Genomic DNA, 17,281 nt, shown 5'->3' with positions numbered 1-17,281 from the left:
CATATAAGTTTACATACATCTCACTCCCTACACCCGCTTACTCTCCCCCTCTTGAGTCAGCCCTTTCAGTCTCTCCTTTCTTGACAATTTTGCCTGCTTCCCTCTCTCTCTATCCTCCCATGCCCCCTCCAGACAAGAGTTGCCAACACAATCTCAAGTGTCCACCTGATATAATTAGCTCACTCTTCATCAGTGTCTCTCTCCCACCCACTGACCAGTCCCTTTCATTTCTGATGAGTTGTCTTCGGGGATGGTTCCTGTCCTGTGTCAACAGAAGGTCTGGGAAGCATGGCCGCCGGGATTCCTCCAGTCTCAGTCAGACCATTAAGTTTGGTCCTTTTATGAGAATTTGGGGTCTGCATCCCACTGATCTCCTGCTCCCTCAGGGGTCCTCTGCTGTGCTCCCTGTCAGGGCAGTCATCGATTGTGGCCGGGCACCAACTAGTTCTTCTGGTCTCAGGATGATGTAGGTCTCTGGTTCATGTGGCCCTTTCTGTCTCTTGGGCTCTTAGTTGTCGTGTGGCCTTGGTGTTCTTCATTTTCCTTTGCTCCAGGTGGGTTGAGACCAATTGCTGCATCTTAGATGGCCGCTTGTTAGCATTTAAGACCGCAGACGCCACATTTCAAAGTGGGATGCAGAATGATTTCATAATAGAATTATTTTGCCAATTGATTTAGAAGTCCCCTCAAACCATGTTCCCCAGACACCCGCGCTTGCTCCGCTGAGCTTTGAAGCATTCATTTTATCCCGGAAACTTCTTTGCTTTTGGTCCAGTCCAATTGAGCTGACCTTCCATGTATTGAGTGTTGTCTTTCTCTTCACCTAAAGCAGTTCTTATCTACTGATTAATCAATAAAAAACCCTCTCCCACTCTCCCTCCCTCCCCCCCTCGTAACCACAAAAGTATGTGTTCTTCTCAGGTTTACTATTTCTCAAGATCTTATAATAGTTTTTTTTTTTTTTTGGGTAGTATTGACATCTTAGCAATATTAAGCCTTCCAATCAATGAACACTATTTCTTTCCATTTATTTGGGTCTCCTTTAATTTCATTCAGCGATGTTTTATACTTTTCATTGTACAAGTCGTTCACTTCCCTGGTTAAATTTACTCCTAGGTGTTTTACTCTTTTAGATGTTATTGTAAATGTAATTGTTTTCTTAATTGCCTTTTCGGCTTGTTCACTGCTGATGTATAGAAATACAAGTGATTTTTGTGTGTTAATGTTATAACCCCCAAAATTTTATTAAGAAAAATTTCAAACATGCAGGAATGTTGAAAGAATAGTAGTGTGATTTTTTAAATTCTCTACCTAGAGTCAACATTTGTTAATATTTTATGTATATGTACACCAAACCAAAAACCCAAACTCATTGCCGTATAGTCAATTCCGACTCATAGCAACCCATAGGACAGAGTAGATGCCCCATAGGATTTCCAGGGAGTGTCTGGTAGATTCAAACTGCGGACCTTTTGGTTAGCAGCCAAGCTCTTTGTTTACCACTGCATATCACAAAGACTCCAGTATATATATGGGGGTCCTGGTGGTGCAGTGGATATGTGCTTGGCTGCTAACTAGAAAGGTCAGCAGTTTGAATCTACCAGCTGCTCCTTGGAAACCCTATGGGGCAGTTCTACTCTGTCCTATAGGGTTGCTGTGAGTCAGAATTGACGGCAAGGGGTTTGGTTTTGTGAGGGGGGAGGGGAGGTTTAGTGGAATTACTTGAAAATGAGCCACAGAAACCTCACCTCTATCTAATTCAGCATTTGTCTCACAAGAATAAAGACATTCTTTTTATAAAGTACCATTATCATGGAGTCCCTGGTTGGCGCAAGTGGTTAACACACTCAGCTGCTAACTGAAAGGTTGGAGGATCCTTGGAAGAAAGGCCTGGTGATTTGCTTCCGAAAAATTAGCCATTGAAAATATTATGGGGCACAGTTCTACTCTGACACACATGAGATTGCCATGAGTCAGAACTGACTTGATGACAACTCTTAATTGGTACTATTATTGCACCTAATAAAATTAGTAATAATTTGCTAGTAAAATTATCTCATATCCAGTCAATTTTTTAAATTTTTTCAATTGTCCCTATAATGCCTTTTTAAAGTCTTCTCTTTGGAACCAGAATATTATCAAGGTTATTTGTTGCATTTAATCGTTAATACCTTTTTAGTTTCTTTTAACCTAGAGTACTCCCCCTACTTTTTTTTTTTTCCTTTCTCCATGACATCAGCTTTTTTAAGATCAGGCCAATAGTCTTGAATAATGTGCCTCATTCTGGATTCAAGTGATTGTTTCTTATAGTGCTATTGAACTTGCTCCTCCAGCCCCAGTAGTTTTTCTAAAATAGAAGTGAAATCGAAAAGGCTTGATTAAAGTTAGGCTATGCATTTTGGGCAAGAATGATTCATAGGAATACTGGGTCCTTCATGTCAGATCCCAACACATCAGTCATTCCAGTATCAGTGATGATAAGTTAGATCACTTTTGTTAAGATGGTGACCCCCATATCTCTTCATTATAAAGGATGTTTTTCTGGAAAGTAAAATTTTTAACAATGATGTTTTGGAAAGAGGAGTGATTGTTATTGTCAAAAAAACTCATAAGAGGGTATTAAACATACAAAACCTAGCTAAAATAAATTATTTCCTAAGATAGCAATAACAGTAAGACAAGCCAGCTTCTTTGTGGTTTGGATCTGAGCATAGTTGATTCATATGCTTTACTGTCTTTCCCTTGCTATACCACACCTTTTCCTTTAATGCCACTCTTTGTATTTTCTGCTTAATCATTATGAGGTTAATCATATTTGAGAAAAGTTAAAACATTCTCCTCTTTTGAATCTTCTCAGTTACTCATTTTGGAGTAGTTAAAGCCTAATCATGATTATTGTTTTGTGATGTTTTTCTGATACTAAGACTGCTCAGATTATTGAGAAGTGGTTCTATCTTTCTGGCTCATTTTATGGTCTTCCTCTTGTTCATTCAGTCATTTACTCAGCATACATACATTGAGCAACTGCTCCTTGTAGGGTATGGCACTTACAGAAATAACATGGTTATAAGACTTCGGTGTCCATTGAATTCATGTGGGGAGCTTGTTAACCCTTTCATGACCTACGGGGCATATGGTATCCCATATCTCAGGTTTCTGGGGACTCTACTTTTCCTGCTAAAAGTATTTGCTGTCCTCCAGTAGGGACTTGTGAAAGAAATGTTCATTGAAAGCAAAATAGCCGGGATATCAGCCTTAAATGGGAGTTAGTGCATCCAGGAAGTGTTATTGGGTAGAAATTTTGTCTCTTTCGGCCTTTGTACAGATAGATAAGCCTTGTAAGTATATTTATGGTTTCCTTGTGGTAGTTAGGGAGCCCCAGTGGATATTTTGTGTGTGTATGTGACAGTACATCCTGCCACCCATGACTGGTGGAACAGATGGGCACCCACTAATCCTGGCACCTGAGGACCCCCCTGGGGTTTTATGGGAACATGTATTCCCAAATAATATTTCTCAAAATCCATATTACCAACTAAACATTTAAAAACACACTCCATGACTCAGCATGCTTCCGTTAATGGAAACAAATGGTATATAAAAAAAAAAAAATCCCAAGCAGAAAATAATAAAAAATAGGGTCTTGAAAAGGATTTAAGCATGCATATGTCTGAGTGCGCCCCATCTCAGACTTGTGGAATTAGGATTGGTGGTTTCGTTGCTATCCAAGTTTCTAGGTACTTACTATCTTAGTTATCTAGTGCTGCTGTAACAGAAATACCACAGGTGGGTGGCTTTCACGAACAGAAATTTATTTTCTCACAGTTTAGGAGGCTAGAAGTCTGAATTCAGGGTGCCGGCCCTAGGGGAAGGCCTTCTCTGTTGGATCCTGGGCAGCCTTCCTGTGGCTTGGCATCTCTCTTCCCCCTTCTCTGCTTCTTAGCTTGCTTGTTTAGTCTCTTTTAAATCTCAAGAGATTGACTCAGGATACACCCTGCACTAATCTTGCCTCATTAACATAACAAAGATAACCCATTCCCAATGAGGTTATAATCATAGGCATAGAGGCTAGGATTTACAACACATGTATTTGGGGGTTACGGTTCAATCCATAGCACTTACTTTGCATTTCTGTACTTATCTTATGGACAGGTAATAGTCTAAATACTGGCCCTGGGGCCACACTTGGAGTAGTACTGCTTTAGAGCAGTGTTTCCGATTTTAGCCTGTGTTTCGTGAGTGCTTTAGCTCCCTGAGCAGATACAGGTGAATATATGTGCATGTTTTGGGGAGGGTACTGTTGTTTTATCAAATTCTCTTTCACTGGTTTGATTGTACAGTGCTAGTTCATATTTGAAGTATGTTTTTTTGACTTTAGGTGCTGATTATCTTTTCCTTCTCTTTTAAAATGACATTTTTATTGTTGAAATAATAAACAAGAACATTAAAGGACGTTTAAAGGAAAAAAACATATGTATTTCCATAACCTTTTCACAAGTACTATGATCATATTCATTTCTCTGTATTCTGTGTTCATTTGTTTTAAATTGTAGTACTCAGTACTCATACTATGTATATAATTATCTTTTTCTTTTCCGTTTGGCATCATATTGAAAATATTTTTCATGTTGCTGTAACCCCAAAGGAAACCCTGGTGGCGTGGTTAAGTGCTACGGCTGCTAACCAAAAGGTCAGCAGTTCGAATCCGCCATGTGCTCCTTGGAAACTCTATGGGGGCAGTTCTGCTCTGTCCTATTGGGTCGCTATGAGTCGGAATCAACTCGACGGCACTGGGTTTTTTGGGTAACCCCAAAACCAGACCCGTTGTCTCAGAGGTGTTCATTGATTAAGACTTACAAACCAAAAAAACCCACTGCCGACCGTTGAGTCCAACTCATAGTGACCCTATAGGACAGAATAGAACTGCATCATAGGGTTTTCAAGGCTGTAATCTTTTTTTTTTTTTAGATTTCACTAGTTTTCTAATGTCCTTTTTTTTTCTTTTTTAAATTAATTTTTATTAAGCTTCAAGTGAATATTTACCATTCCAATCAGTCTGTCACATGTAGGTTTACATACATCTTACTCCCTTCTCCCACTTGCTCTCCCCCTATTGAGTCAGCCCTTTCAGTCTCTCGTTTCGTGCCAATTTTGCCATCTTCCCTCTCTCCCAATCTTCCCATCCCCCCTCCAGTCAAGAGTTGTCAACACACTCTCCAGTGTCCACCTGATTTAATTAGCTCACTCTTCATCAGCATCTCTCCCCCTCCCCACTGAGCAGTCCTTTTCATGCCTGATGAGTTGTCTTCGGGGATGGTTCCTGTCCTGTGGCATCAGAAGTTCTGGGGAGCATTGTCTCTGGGATTCCTCTAAGGCTGTAATCTTTATGGAAGCAAACCGTCACATCTTTCTCCTGCAGAGCGGCTGGTGGGTTCGAACCGCCAACCTGTTGGTTAACAGCCAAGCACTTACCCACCGCGCCACCAGGGCTCCTTTCATGCTGCTATATCTTGTTTGTATTGACCCTTTTTAGTAGTTTACTATTTGGCCATGTAAGAAGTACTTTAATTTTACCTTAGTTGTTATTGGAGCTTTAGAGTCCCACGCTGGGCTTTGGAGTTGGCTAGATCAGTAGAATATCAACTATTCCATTTTCTTAGCTATATAGCGACCTTGAGCAAATTGTCTAACTTTCTGAGACTGCTTTCTTATCAGTAATTGTAAAGTGCCTGGCGCTTCTTCACACACCATAAATGTGTGCTTTCTTCTCTTGCCTATGGTCATCTTAATTTTCTGAACTAAGTCTTTCAGTTATTTCATTTTCTGTTTCTACTTGTTAGAGATTCCTAATATTCTTGGCTTTGTGAGGTTGTGTATTTTTCTTATTCATGACTGAATACTTTGGTAGTAGATCAGCTTGTATCATGAGGTAACATATGGCCAAGTTAGATCCTACCCCACTGTATAAAACAATCTAGCAGAGTCCATTTTGAATTCTTTCATGTAATCAGATTAGGGCCTTTTCTGTGGTTTATTTGATAGGTGTAGTTGTATTTCCTTGTGGAATGTTCATTTAGATGAGCCAGTGAAGATCGGCTTACAAGATGTCTTTGTCCGGGACCATAATTTTGGTTAAAATATGTGTCTTCTGTCCCCTAAACTTTTTCTTTGGTTAAGTCTAAAGACATCTGGGACACTTTGGCAGTACTATTATTAGTAAAAATTTAGGATGAGGCATAATCAGTAGGAAATAGCTTCCTTCCATCGTGGCCTCAGGGAATATGTTGTTTCTGGGACCAGAAAAAGTGCTGAAGTTAAAAGATTTTTATAGAGCCCTGGTGGTGCAGTGATTAAGTGATACAGCTGCTAACCAAAAGGTCAGCAGTTCAAATCCACCAGCCACTCCCTGGAAACCCTATGGGGCAATTCTGTTATGTCCTCTAGTATTGATATGGTTTGGCACTGGGTTACAAGCTGTGATTTTTGTTTTGCTCTAACTTAGAGATCTGGCTCCACAGTGGCTCATTCTCCTGCTCGTTTGGAACCCCTGCTGAAACTTTGCTTTTCCACCCCAGATATACTGAATCAGAATCCACATTTTAATAAGATCCCAAGGTGATTCTTCTGTATAATGAATTTTGAGAGCCACTGCTCCGCTAGTGGTTCTCAGAATTGGTCCTTAACCAGGAGCATTAGCGTCTCCATCTAGGAACTTGGAAGAAATGCAGATTCTAAGCAGGGGTTCCAACCAGAAGGAACAGGTTCGAAATCCTGTTGGAGATAAATTCTTACTTTTCTAGACTTGACTAAGTGCTTTTAAATGTTTTTATGGTGTTTGTTTTTGGTGAACTATTGGTTCCCTGTTCAGGGCTATCTCACACCTTTGAGATATGTGCAAGATGGTTTCTGCTGAGATACAATTGAATTCTTGCTTTCTGATTGGGTGTTAATTGTCTCAGTTAGTCTCAGCGTTTCATTTCTATAATGGAGTTAAAAATATTCAGTTTTAAAATCTTTTGTATTACAGAGGAAGGGCAGCAAAAAATATTTTTGAAAATGCAGGATGAAATCATTGTCCTTAACGTTGGATTGTGTTTAATTATGATTATGTGATCTGATAATCTTAATGTCTTTCCTCTAAGGATTAGCCTATATTACATTTTACAAATACATTTTTTAAATAATGTAATTTGATCTGTAAAAGTATTTCAAAACGAGCTCGAGTTTGAATTTTAGCTTTAAGATTCACTAGCTCTATGACAGTGACACTGTCTTTGAACTCTTATTTTTCTCATCTGTGAAATAGGTATGATGATATTTCTTGCTTAGAGGGCTACTGAATGTTTACTAAGTTAATACCTGTGAAAGTGCTCAGTGAATCATAAAGGCTTGCCCAAATGTTTACTGATTTTGATTTAATGTAAAATGTGTCAGTCTGGAGGAGAGACTATAATTAGTCTTGGCAGTTGCCGATCGCCATGTCGTCTGTTTCAAGAGACTTTGGGGGAGAGTAGGTTATGTGACAGGAAACCTGACCCATGTAAATACCTTGGTACTAAGTGGTTTAGTAACGAAAGAATGATGGGTTCATAGGCTACAGTTGCCACATGGGTTATATGGAGAACCTTTACTGAACGCCAGAAAATTGGCCCTTAATTCAGTTTTGCTTTCTTATGCTGATCCCCGGGATACTGAATTATTAACCTCCCGGTCGGTTCAGCCTGTTAAAGTTCCCTTGTGAGTGAATTACTTTCCTGTAGTAAAGACTGTTGGATTCCATCTAGGTCTTTTCTGGTGTAGCTATACATAGCATTGTCCTTACGTCACTGTATTTTCAATTCAAGTGTGAAGTTGAATTTTAGGGAGGTGGACTCTCCTTAACTACTGTAGGTCTCCAGGTATGAAAATTCTTCATATTTATGATGGTACTCTGTGAAGCAGTTTAACTATGTGTGTATTTTTAAAAAAAAAAAAATTATCGTGATGTTGACTTTCTGTGGTTTCAGGTCAGTGATACATCGTTGAAAGCACTTGGAGATGCTTTTTGTTGATAGTGAAACAAAAGGCATTCAAACAGCAAACTAGGAGCTACTTTGCTGTGACATTTTGTAGAAAATGCTTTTCTTGGTTTTTTGATGCCTGATTAACAGAGGGAAGCTTTTCTTCTTAACGTCCTTATTATAATAAATAAGTAAATAACTCAAGATTCTTGGGATGCTTTGGCACTGAAACGACATTTTATCTGCATACGTGAACTTAAAACTTTCCATCTTAGAAATAATGGCAAACTTTATGGAGATCTGAGAATTTTATGGTAGGAGCCTAGTCCTTTATTTTAACTAGTGCAACCTGAGCATTCTGCAGGTAGGGAAGCTGGCATTTCTAATGGCTTGATGATGTGCTTAAGATCCCACTCATCTAGGAGAGCCAGGGTCTGAAGCCCAGGACCTGACTCCTGGGGCCCTTCCAGTCTGCACTCTCTTACTGAGCCCTTTTTACCTCATCCATTTGAAAATGTAAGACGTACAGAAAAGGGCACTTTTCTTTTCCCCGTGTGTTTACCTTTTTCATTGTGTTTATTTTCAGGAATGCTTTTTACTGCCAATGAAACCCCCAAGATGGGCATTTATTACATTCCGGTAAGTAATACAGATAGGAGTCATGATTAAAATAGGACAAGCAAAGATGATTTCGAGGGACTTTGTGTCTGCATGTGGCTTTGTAAATTCAACACAGAGGACTCACTCATAGGTTGGGTTTGCTTCCTGGAACCAGTAAAATCATGCTTAAGAGTTACGTGTAAACATCACTTTATGGGAAACTATTTAATAACGTTAAAATAGTCATTAGAAATCAGTCTTTATTCTTCAGATTTACATTTGTTTTGTTTCCAGGAATTTCAGTCGTAAACTTTCAGATATTATTGATCACAAGAGACCTGTCTCAGATAAAAAGCTAATACTATTCAAGTCATCTCATTGTAGTTGTTTACTGTTTCTTTTGAAAACAAGTTACATATAAAAGAAACAATCTTAGGCTGACATGATCAGTGATGGCATGTATTTTACAATGCTGTCCTTTTTATTTTTCCTTTGAGAATTCTTTGAGTGCCAAAAGTTTCCCCTCTTAGTTTATAATAAGGAGCCCTGTGGCACAGTGGTTAAAGTGATCTACTGCTAACTGAAAGGATGGTGGTTCGAAACCACCAGCAGCTCCTCAGGAGAAAGATGTGACAGTCTGCTTCCATAGAGATTTACAGCCTAGGAAACTCCATGGGATTGGATTGAGTTGGTATCGACTTGATGGCAGTGGGTCTGGTTAGTTTAATAGGAAGGAAATACAGGGAAATGTGATCTCCTAATCAGGAAAGCACTTAGTTCAAAGTTGCATTAGATTATAATTCAGCAAACAGCTCCCTTAGCTGAGAGTTTTGGGGGAAGAGAGCGGGAGGCAAGGAGTGTTGAGGATCAGGATTTTAGGGAAGTATACTCTCCTTAGCCACTATAAACCTCCAGTTATGAAATTTCTTCATATTTATGGTGGTTCTCTCTGACATAGTTCAACTGTATGTATGTTTCCAAAATAGTGTTTTGGTTGATGTTGACTTTTTCTGCTTCCAGCACACTGATATGTTGCGGAAAGCACTCTGAGAATATTTCCTCTGGTTAGTAGTGACAGCAAGCTTTTCAGTTTTCCTAAGTTGTCATTTGTCCCTGATTCTCACAGATAGCTGCTTCTGTATTCATATCAATTTATCTATCCATCTTTCTCTGTATTCATTTGTTTAATAAATATTCATTGACTGTATCAACTGTGTGTCAGGCACAATGCTGTGTGCTGGCAGTGTAACAGTGTACAGGGTACTGCACTGTCCTCAAGGAGTTTGTAGTTAGGGACCAAAACAAGAAGCTAGGCAATTTCAATTTGATGTAATGAAGGCTACAATGGAGGTAAGGAGGGGTACTTTGACAGGATACGAGGAAGAGAGACATTTAACGCGATGGTGGGAAGTGTGGAGGGTAGTCTTAGAGGAAACTTCGCAGAGGAAGTGACTTCTGAGATGAGGCCTGAAGAATGATTATGTGTACTAGATGAAGGGGGAGAAGGGCCTTGGAAGTAGAGGGAATAGTATGTGCAAAGATCAGGGAGAAGGTAATTCCGTATGGCTGAGCATTGGAGAGGGAGAGAGATGGAGGGTTAAGATATAAGGCTGAAGTGAAGGGACCTTGTAAGCCAGGTGTGGGAATGCAGGGCGGAGAGTCTTGGAAAAGTTTTAAGCAGGGGAGTGATATAATCAGATATGTATTTTGGAAAGATTTCTTTGGTGGCCACAAGGAGAAAGGAGTAGATAGAATCTAATCAGGAAGCAACAAGAGCTAGCGGTGTAGCAGTCTACATGAGCAGTGACAGTGGTTTGTGTTTCCTGTGTCAGGCCTCCTTTTTTAGTTGTGGTGGCTCTCTTAGGTTCTGGGGTAATTTGACAGAAGTGTCATCTGGCCGGCAGTAATTTCAGAAGGTTTGTTATCCTCGAATTGTCAAAAGGTTTGTCTCAGAGGTGTTCGTTGATTTAGCTAAGACTTGAAAAGACTGCAAGAGGTGCCCTGTCTTAGTTCCGGATCACAGTCTTTCTTCCCCCAGTTTCAGCCTGGTTTGAAAACACTGCCAAGAGGCCGGATGAATCACCTTGCCCCTGTGCCTTTACCTGCTGTTGTGGGAGGAGTCTCTTTTCCTCTTCCTTGTAGGAGCGAGTACTATCTTTTGATCTTCCACAACTGTCTGTAAGATGCCAGTACTTTGGATTTTGGATCCCTTCCCCATGTTCAATGTGTCCTACCCCAAATGACATGAATAATATTCACGAAAACACATCTAGGTGCTTAGCTTTGAAGTACAACCTCAGATACCACTGAGTATACAGCAGACTTTCAGATTGACTTGAAAATTTAATAATAAACAAATACAGTCTTCCTTGTTCAAAGGGGAAAACAAAGTATATAGAATTAACTAATGGAAAGGTGAAAAGTACTCCAAGATACCAAGAGTGGAAGGCTGCGTCAGGAGCTCATCTCAGTAGATGAGGGAATACAGGCTGCAGAGCTTCATTGCTGAGGTGGGGAGGGGGCGGTTCTGCATACTTCTCCAGTGAAGCCGTCTTACCAGCCTATACTAAGATGGTGGTAGAACAGATAAAATTGGAAGGATTTTTAAGTTTGTATGGTAGACTTTGTAATTAATTGAACGTAGGGAGTAAGGAAGGAAGAGGAAAGACTCTAGGATGACATCCCAGTGTCTCCTGGGGCAGATCTGCAGACCCAGATGGCACTCCTGAAGTCCAGGAAGATGTGGCTCGTTAACGTAACAGAGAAAGCCCTGCCCCCAAGGAGGGTTATATCCACAGATACGAGGATTAAGACTTCAGTGTGGCTTTTTGGGGATGCATTTCAGCCCATAACACTTAGAAGTATTGACTCCAATTCAAATTACCTTGAAACATTTGTATTTATCTCCATTATATTTCATCACCTGGCTTGTGACATTTGTATAATCTTAGAACTGTAAGAGACTTCATTATTCACTTCTCATTCTCTGAATCTGTTTCTCAGGGTGAGCTTTTTGTTCCAAGCAGCGGGGACTTTAATTAGCATGAATGAGAGGGGCCAGGTGACAAGGTGGTGAGAAACTATTTTTTGACAAATTTTAGCTTAGCTTGTAATGCCTTTTTAGTTTCAACTTTGTAACTCAGATTTAACAGAAAGCGGAGGAAGAAAATCTGCAGAGACCGCTCCCAGATGGCTGTGCATGTGGGGACAGTGAGAACAGAAGCTGTTCTTGCTGAGCTAAGCATTGTGCTGAAACTTGTACTTAAGTGTTCCTTCCTGACCTACCTTTTTGCTCTGCTGGTGTTTCAGCGAGTGATGTTTTATAGCGCCACTTGTCTTTACTTGGAACCTGCTTCTTTGTAATACTCCTTCAAAGCAAAAAGAGAGCCCAGGGGTCTGAAAGTCTGCCATTTTCCATAAGATTTTATCAAACTTAAGGAGCTAACATTTGGCTTGAAGGCTCATTTGAGGCACTGTAGAGTCATAGAAGTGTGTGTTTAATGCATAATTCTGCCAAAATTAGGAGGTCTGGATGGTGATTTTTAATAACATAAATCAGGTATGAATGCTTCTTTTGTTCCCCCACTTTGAGGCTGTGCTAAAAATGAAGACAGCTTAATGTTCTTTTAGCTTATTAAAATTTGCCCCTTTTTACCTGATGCCATCTTTCTTAAATACTTGAAATCTTTATAGATAAATGGAATTCCTGTTTTACACTCTTCTTTGCCCTGTATATCCCTGTAGCTAACTAAGTCCCTTATAAACAAATGGCTCTTGGTAACAGGATTTCTCTAGACCTTGCCCTATTTTCTTAATATTCTCTTTTCTTCCCTCTCAAAGTTCTGTTGTTTAGTTTGTTTTTTAATTTTAGGGTTTAATAAAACTGCAGCTCCAGAGGCTGATGCCAGGGATAGTTTTTTGAGTTTGGTTTTCTTTAGAAATGTAATTTAATCTTAGGTTAGTTCCTTGTAATTAACACCTTTGGCAACTGTGTAGACTCCAGAGAGAATCCAAGTCACCAGTTGCACCCAGCCCGAAACCCAGTGTGTTTAATACTGTTTCCGTTGGAAATATTCCTGAGGTTCAAGCCCCCTGTGTATCAGTAAGCTCTTGAAACAACTCATTACTTTATAGTTGATTGCTGGTGTGCCTGATGGTATGGGTATGTAAATTTGAGAAAAAATATATTCAGTGTTTGTTTAGCAAGCCATTTGGTTTAGAAGAATAAAGGTATCTCAATTAAAGGCGTGTGATTATTTTGGTTTTTGTTTTTGGAAACATGTTGTTAGGTGCCGTCATATTGGTTCTGACTCATAGTGACCCTGTAGGACAGAGTGGAACCAATTTCCAAGGAGCGACTGGTAGGTTCAAACTGCCGACCTTTTTGGTTAGCCATGGCTTGCCGTAGCTCTTAATCCCTGCGCCACCAGGGCTTTTTTGGAAACGTAAGTAAATTTAAGCAGCTGTGAAAATTAGATGCAATATCACTGAATCCAATTTTGAACCTTGGCAGTTAGCTATTTTATTTTAGAAAATTTTCTTAGAGGAAAAAAAAACTACATTTTAAAATAAAAATGTATTAAATATTTTCACTAAATCACCAAAAAACGTAAATTAAATATTTTCAGATTTACTGTTTAATTTAAAATCATATCTTAAATTTGGAAAGTACATTTAGGGCCAAAGTACATGCCAATGTGAGACATAAAGGTTTATATTTAACCAGATCCTGGTGGTATAGTGGTTAGGAGTTCGACTGCTAATCAAAAGGTCGGCATTTCAAATGCACTAGTTTTTTTGGTTAGTTGCTCCTTGGAAACCCTGGGGGCCAGTTCTGTTCTGTCCTGTAGGGTCGCTATGAGGCAAAATAGACTCAATGGCAATGGGTTTGGTTTTCTGGGTTATTCCAAATATTACTGTACTGCTCTGATTGTGTTTTGGCATAATTCTCCAGAGGGCTGAAGAACACAGATGACTATATAATGCTTTCCCAACAACCACCTCTTACCTTCACCTCTCAAGAAGACAATACATTTTATCAGCTATTCAGCTTGTAAATATGTTGTTTTAGTTTACCATTAGGATTGCCAGTAGCTGGAAAATCAGTGTCTAAAATTCTTAAAGTGCATGACTCCTTGGCTCTTTTGCCGGTTATTTTGCCTCTCTCTGTGTTATAAAAGTGAATGTAGGAGACCTAATAAGTGTTTTTATTTATCCAGCGAGATATTCAGTAGGACACTGTGCCAGGTACCAAGAATATCGTGAGTAAAACAGATCTTACACCTGCCCTTGTGGGCTTAGAATCTTGGGGGGCAGTGATAACAAATAAACCAGTATATAATTGGAAATTGCTGTAAATGCTGTGAAGGGAAGGAATGAGATGAAGTAGCAGAAGAATCTGCTTAGGGTAGTCGAGGGATCAGGCAGCTTTTTATCAGTCTCTTTTTTATGTATTGTCTCATCTTCCCCATTTTAATTTTAAAGACTTGGTCTTTATTTTGTGATCCCAGTACCCACCTGGGGCAAAATGGTGAATGATAATGGTTTCCTACAATCTCTAGAAACAAAATGAACAGCAGAGAGAATATTGACCTATAGAGAAGGTACTGCTTTCCCCTGTGGAGTTAGTTATATGAAGAGTCAGGCTTTCTTTTTCCTTTAATATGCGTCTCATATACAGATCACCTTAACGTTATCTCTAAGCAGCATTTGACACAGTTGAGAGGCCTCATTTAAGCACTGTGCCTAGCTTCTAGAACCACATTCTCCTGAATTTCCTCCTGTTGTCTAGTTGGCCCTTCTCAGCCTTCTTTGCTGCCCCCTTCATTTAGGCTTGGCCCTCAGCTCTCTTCCCATGGCCTCTAAATGTTAGTGAACTCTAGGGTTTAGTCCTTGTCTCTTCTCTATTAAAAAAAAAAAAAAAATTTTTTTTTTTTCTCTCTAGGGATCCTAGCTGTCCCATGGCTTTATGTGATACCTGTATGCTGATGACTTCCACATTTGTATTGTCAGTCTTCCCCCCATTTCTGAGTGACAGAATTATGTATCTACCAGTGTACTTGCCCTTCTCCACTGGGCTCTCTGATAGGCATATTTAAACAGGACTCTTGATCCTAGGTCCTCACCCCTACCCCAAACCTGCCAGGCTTTCCCATCTCATAAGGACACCATCGTCCACCCAGTTATCTAGGCCAGAGCACTCCACATTGTACCTCCTCATCCAGTCTCCAAATGGGTCAACTGGACTAATCATTCTCCGCAGGAGAAAGACCTGGCGATCTGCTTATATAAAGGTTACAGCCAAGAAAACCCTAGTGGGCAGTTCTACTCTGAGTCGGAATTGACTTGATGGCACCCAACAACAGAAATCTTTACGGAAGCAGATTGCCACGTCTTTCTTGCTCAGAGCCACTGGATGAGTTTAGACCGCCAACCTTTAGGTTAATAGCTTAGGTTAATAGTTGAGGGTAAATTACTTGTGAGACCTTAACTAAATATCTATTTTTATAAATAAAGGTTTATTGGAACATAGCTGGGCCCATTTCTTTCTGTGTTGTCTATGACTGCATTAGGAGTCCCTAGCTGGCACAAATGGTTAAGCACTTACCTACTAGCCAAAAGGTTAGTGGTTCAAACTCACCCATAGGTGCCTCAGAAGACAGGCCTGGCAAACTACTACTGAAAGGTCACAGCCTTGAGAACCCTACGAAGCAGTACTACCCGGTAACACGTGGGGTCACTTAGTTGGAATCAGTGAGATGGCAACTAACAACAACAACTGCATTCTCACTACAATGGCAGAGTGGAGTGGTTTTGATAAAGACCATCTGATCCACAGCCTAAAATAGTAATCTGGCCCTTAAAAATTTTGCTGATCTCTACCCTAGACTACTGGAGCCCTGGTTGCCCAGTACTTAAGAGTGTGGCTGCCAACCAAAAGGTTGGCAGTTTGAATCTGCTAGCCATTCCTTGGAAACCCTATGGTGCAGTTCCACTCTGTCCTATAGGGTTGCAGTGAGTTGGAATTGACTCAGCGGGTTTTACTCTAGACTAGACCATGTTTTCCGTTGAAGCATGAAGATTTCCCTGCATTTATTTTCCTACTTATGCATGTGTATCTTTCCCCACTGTAATATAAAACATGGACGAAGGGGCATTGTCTTTTCCACTATTAAATTCCCTGCACCTAAAACAATGCCTACCACACTGTAAGCACTCAGTTAATAAGATGAATAAGCAAATACATGGGAGTAATATGATTACTGTAGTTAAGGGAATCTTGTATATTTTGACAACGGCTAGTTTGTAGTGCTTTACAGCTGTTGTTATACCAGATTCTAAATTTTGCATTTGCCTTTTTCAGCATTGTAACAGAAGAGCAGAGAACAAGGTTGATAAGTGCCAGAATAGAATTTTTATACAGCAGGATAAGGGTCAGTTCCTTTGCTCTGACAGTACATTCTAATCAGCTACATTAGAGAATATTGGTGTGTTGCAGTGATTATGTTCTGGAGTGCCTACGAATTTCTGAAAGTAATGACTTGTCCAAAAGATTTAGTAGTGATTCTGTTAAGAGAGAAACTTTTTCCTAGAAAAATACAAAGGTAGAATGTGAAAGTAAGGGCATTTAGCTTTTGCTGTAGCATTTTTAAAATCTGTGTAATAGTTGGCTTTCCATCTATGGTAGGATGGACTTACCTGTTCTAAAGGTTGAAAGTAATGCCTTCTGTTTCTCTTCCTGTGTGTACTTGTGCTTTTCAGCTGGAGTTGCTGGAAGTGCTGTGCATATTCTTTCCTAAGATTTGGGTTTGAATTTGGACCACGATTAGTCCCATTGACCCATTTTGAGTCAAAGCCAACACTGAAGGCTCGTTTTTGCTTACGAATTGGATGTCCAAGAGAATTGGAGATCACTAAAGAACCGTCTGTATGAGACCTAAAGGTCAGCAATTACTCTAAAGCTGAGACGATAATGGAGCAGGGAAACTAGAGTATGAAAAATGGAACAACCAGAAAGCAGTTAAAGAGAATGTTTGACACCTTGTGAAAAATGCAACTAACGTCACTGAACAATTTATGTAGAAATTGTAAAATGGGAACCTGATTTGTTGTGTAAATTTTCAAGAAAAACACAATAAAATGTTATTTAAATGAATATAAAGAAAACGAAAAAAGAAAAATGAGGCGATCTCTCTGGCTCACTAGCATGTGTTAAAATGGCCCTGTCGATATTAGTTTCCATGTGGAATCCTAAAAGTGATAGATCACATTTTCCTCTAAAATATTTATTTAAGCAAAGGGCTATTAGATACAGTGACAGAAATAATTTTGTTAGAAATTCTTATTCTGTAGTACTAGAAGCAACATATTCTCTCTTGGTTTGGGGAAATAGAGCCAGATGCAAAGAATACTGTCCTCTGGGGAATTTGCCAGCATACAAGGAATGTACAAGATAGAACATAAACTGGACAAGTAGTGGCTGAAATATTTCCCATACTAAAGGATTTTTCAGTGTGTGTTAAAGGAGAGGGAAGCTTTTGAGGCATGGAGTGTTATTGGAAGGAAATTAAAAAAAAAATTTTTTTTGTTATGTTTTAAAAGAAAGTTTACAAATCAAGTCAGTCTCTCATACCAAAATTTATATACACCTTGCTATATACTTCTAGTTGCTCTCCCCCTAA

At 39.6% G+C, this 17,281-nt stretch overlaps 1 protein-coding gene across 4 annotated transcripts in view; it reads left to right on the top strand.

The window, feature by feature from the left end:
* Positions 1-17,281, top strand: part of LOC104847416 (nucleolar protein 10-like) — a 123,842-nt gene that overhangs the window by 40,368 nt on the left and 66,193 nt on the right. For all 4 annotated transcript variants that reach the window (XR_010323550.1, XM_064295031.1, XM_064295030.1 and 1 more), the window contains one exon: positions 8,587-8,639. Coding sequence is in view for 3 of the 4 variants with exons in the window: in XM_064295031.1 (XP_064151101.1) it covers positions 8,587-8,639 (53 nt within the window). In the remaining variant the exon portion in view is untranslated. The remainder of the gene's footprint in view (positions 1-8,586; positions 8,640-17,281) is intronic.

This window comes from Loxodonta africana, chromosome 12, assembly GCF_030014295.1.
Source record: "Loxodonta africana isolate mLoxAfr1 chromosome 12, mLoxAfr1.hap2, whole genome shotgun sequence".
Lineage (NCBI taxonomy): Eukaryota > Metazoa > Chordata > Mammalia > Proboscidea > Elephantidae > Loxodonta > Loxodonta africana.
This window is presented reverse-complemented; position numbering and strand designations above follow the sequence as displayed.